We start from the raw sequence: 2,782 nt of genomic DNA, 5'->3' as shown, positions 1-2,782 counted from the left end.
AAGAAAATACAAATTTGCTTTTATTATAACCATAAAGAGGCATTACTTTAACAATTAGCTGTACATCCAGCACTCAGGTATACATCTGTGCCAAATAAAGACAATTCTCTTACTGCTAAAAAAGAACACTTCTCAGCAATGCATCGCCTGTGCTTACAGGATGTTTATTGTCTCTGTATTACAGTTATCTTGACAGACAAGCCTCAGATTACAGAATAAAGCTTTACTCTTGGACCAAAATAGGAGGCAACATTTTCATTTAAAAAAATTAAAAACAGCAAGTTTCTAGTCAGATAATATAAAGCATCTTAAATTAATCTTTTGAAAGTATTTACACTATTTGTAAACGTAAATATCTGAAACTGTACATGTTTAAACAAACGTTCATTTAGCAAACAGGCTGTATAAACTGATTGCTCTTCTAATCTTTCAACCAGCTGTCCTAGAGCTGTCTGGGTACTCTAAGGGAGAGAAGACCCCACGCACAAGTGACTACTGCAATGGTTTACCCTTCACGTCTTTTCTGTACAACACCTGTATTATGTCAATCATAACTGTACAGCGACCATGCAGTCCTTCTGAAAAACTTTATAAAAAACAAATATACATATATTACAATGCACTGGACATTATTTTACAGCCTGTATTTCTACAGAAATAAAAAGAAAGGGCAAGTTTTCTTCCTTGTTAGTTCCTTTAGTTAATTTTTAAGGAGCCAAGTAAGGTCCTACGAGTACCATTTATGTACCTCAGCACCACTGCTGCAACACTTCTCGTGGTAGCTTTAAATCCTACCACCTTAGTCTCCAGCCATGTGATTTATAACAGGAAAATTATTAAATCAAAACACCACCAATGTGCATGGAAATTTCTACATATTTAAAACCACAGAACAGGTTTTATAAATAAGTTAAAAATCTGCCATGCGTCACCACATTTTTCTTTTGCAGTGCTGCACAATAAAGACTTACACCCCAAGACACCCTAAAGCTGCTTGTAGCGTTTCATTCGAGTAATGGCCACTGTTTAGCGTTCAGCTTTCCAAAATAATGACCAATTACTGCACACTAAACCTCATGCATTGTTTACCAGTTACTGAGTACTTATCCCTTGTTCACCATGCTGATTTGACAGGTTTGCACGTTTCTGGCATCCCCACACACCCTTATTAGCACTTATTCCAGCGCACGAAGGCTGTACAAGTCCCAGTCCCCGCTTTAAACAATGTGGCACCACCTTGGTGCAAGGCAAAAAACCAACGCTGACCTAGAACTAAGCACCTGAGAATCTCAATGCTAAGCTTTGCTGTAAAGCATCTGAAAATATGCAGTTCCCTCAGAAACAAGAGACATGATATTGCACAGCTTTCCACTGCAAATCCCAAGGAACTGAGATTCTTTACCTGGAGGAAGGTTAGAGCATGAAACTTCAGGTCAGACCTCACAGCTCCCAGTCACAACAGTATAAGGAAAACGGCACATCCAGTGTTTCAAGGAATGCTTCACATGTGGGAAATAAAGTTTTCCCAACTAAGAACCTCTGAATTATGTTCAAGCACGTGGTGGATTACCAGGATTTTCGGGGGAGTTAAAGAAAAATTGGAGCATGCCTGCTTAAGTCAAATTGTCATACCAATGTGCTTATCTCCAAGCCTTGCAAATACCTATTACCGCTCCCATTTGATTCCCTGCACTTTATTTCCAACGTGTCTTTGAAAGCGCGGCTTTTCACTGCATACATCAGCTTATTAAAGGAAAGCAAGAAAGGTTTTTACATAAAAAAAACAGGATTTCAACTTTGAAAACATCTGGATAAGGCAGTAACTGAGCTTCCACAACAGTGATCAGCAAAGGGTTTTTTGTTTTGTTTTCTTCCCCCCTGCTTCTCAAGCCAATGAACAGGAAGACCTTTAACAAATCAATAAAACTTTTTTTTCCTGTTTTTCCTAAAACAGGGGTAAGCAGCCTGGATAGTTTTGATGCAGACTGGACTGCACAGTGGGATCCTTCGTTTACTTCAAGCAAATGTCTTCGCGTTCCCTTCACTGCCTGGCATTCAGCTGAAGCTTATTTCAAGCAGCCTCACTGTTGGGCTACTTGGACATCGATAGAAGTAAGTTCACCTGAAAGATGAAAGCCTACATTAGACAGAGCAGCTAAGTCTCAGAATTGATGTCTTATATTTTAACCTTTAAACAGGATTCCTAGGAAACACACAGAGTCTTGGATGAATCAGAAGACAGCTACAAAACAAGACAGCCAAAATTTCCAGTCAAACGCTTACTCACAGTCTTTTTAAAATGCAATTGTTGACCATGCTTACTAGTCATTTCAGCAGTCACAACCTACTGTGTCAAAGTTTCTAAGATGACTTCCTACATTGTCAAGAATTCCAAAAAAATGGCAAAAAATGTTAACATTCATCTTAGATATCTGAAACACATTTGGGATCCTTCGCTGTACTTGTTTCCCACAGATGACAATATGGTTTCCCATACACTTCAGTTTGTAGGAGAAGTGATCCCAAGGATTAACAGATAAACAATTAGAGGAAGCCACCTCCTCCAGGATAGCCCCACCTCCTTCCAGTGCATCACGCCCACTCTGTGCTCCACGCTAGTTATCACACCTCCCTGTGGCCACATTCACTGCAGGCAACGTCCTCTAATCTGTAAACTAGACTATCTGTTTAAATATTGGCATCCTGGGATAATCATGATTCTATCCACATTCCCTGGACCACTAAGGTCAAAGCGAGATTTTTAAAAACCTACTTGGTTTCT

General features: G+C 39.4%; 1 protein-coding gene across 3 annotated transcripts in view; it reads right to left on the bottom strand.

The window, feature by feature from the left end:
- Positions 1-2,782, bottom strand: part of COG3 (component of oligomeric golgi complex 3) — a 43,927-nt gene that overhangs the window by 10,509 nt on the left and 30,636 nt on the right. Inside the window, exon 23 of one of the 3 annotated variants that reach the window (XM_087756531.1) lies at positions 149-2,122. The exons of the other annotated variants lie outside the window; for them this stretch is intronic. Within the exon in view, the coding sequence (XP_087612657.1) occupies positions 2,093-2,122 (30 nt within the window). The 3' untranslated portion in view covers positions 149-2,092. Of the gene's footprint in view, positions 1-148; positions 2,123-2,782 lie in introns of those variants that run through there. 3 annotated transcript variants of the gene reach the window in all.

This window comes from Nipponia nippon, unplaced genomic scaffold, assembly GCF_047370975.1.
Source record: "Nipponia nippon isolate SJK-2023a ecotype South Korea unplaced genomic scaffold, ASM4737097v1 scaffold_2, whole genome shotgun sequence".
Classification (NCBI taxonomy): domain Eukaryota; kingdom Metazoa; phylum Chordata; class Aves; order Pelecaniformes; family Threskiornithidae; genus Nipponia; species Nipponia nippon.
This window is presented reverse-complemented; position numbering and strand designations above follow the sequence as displayed.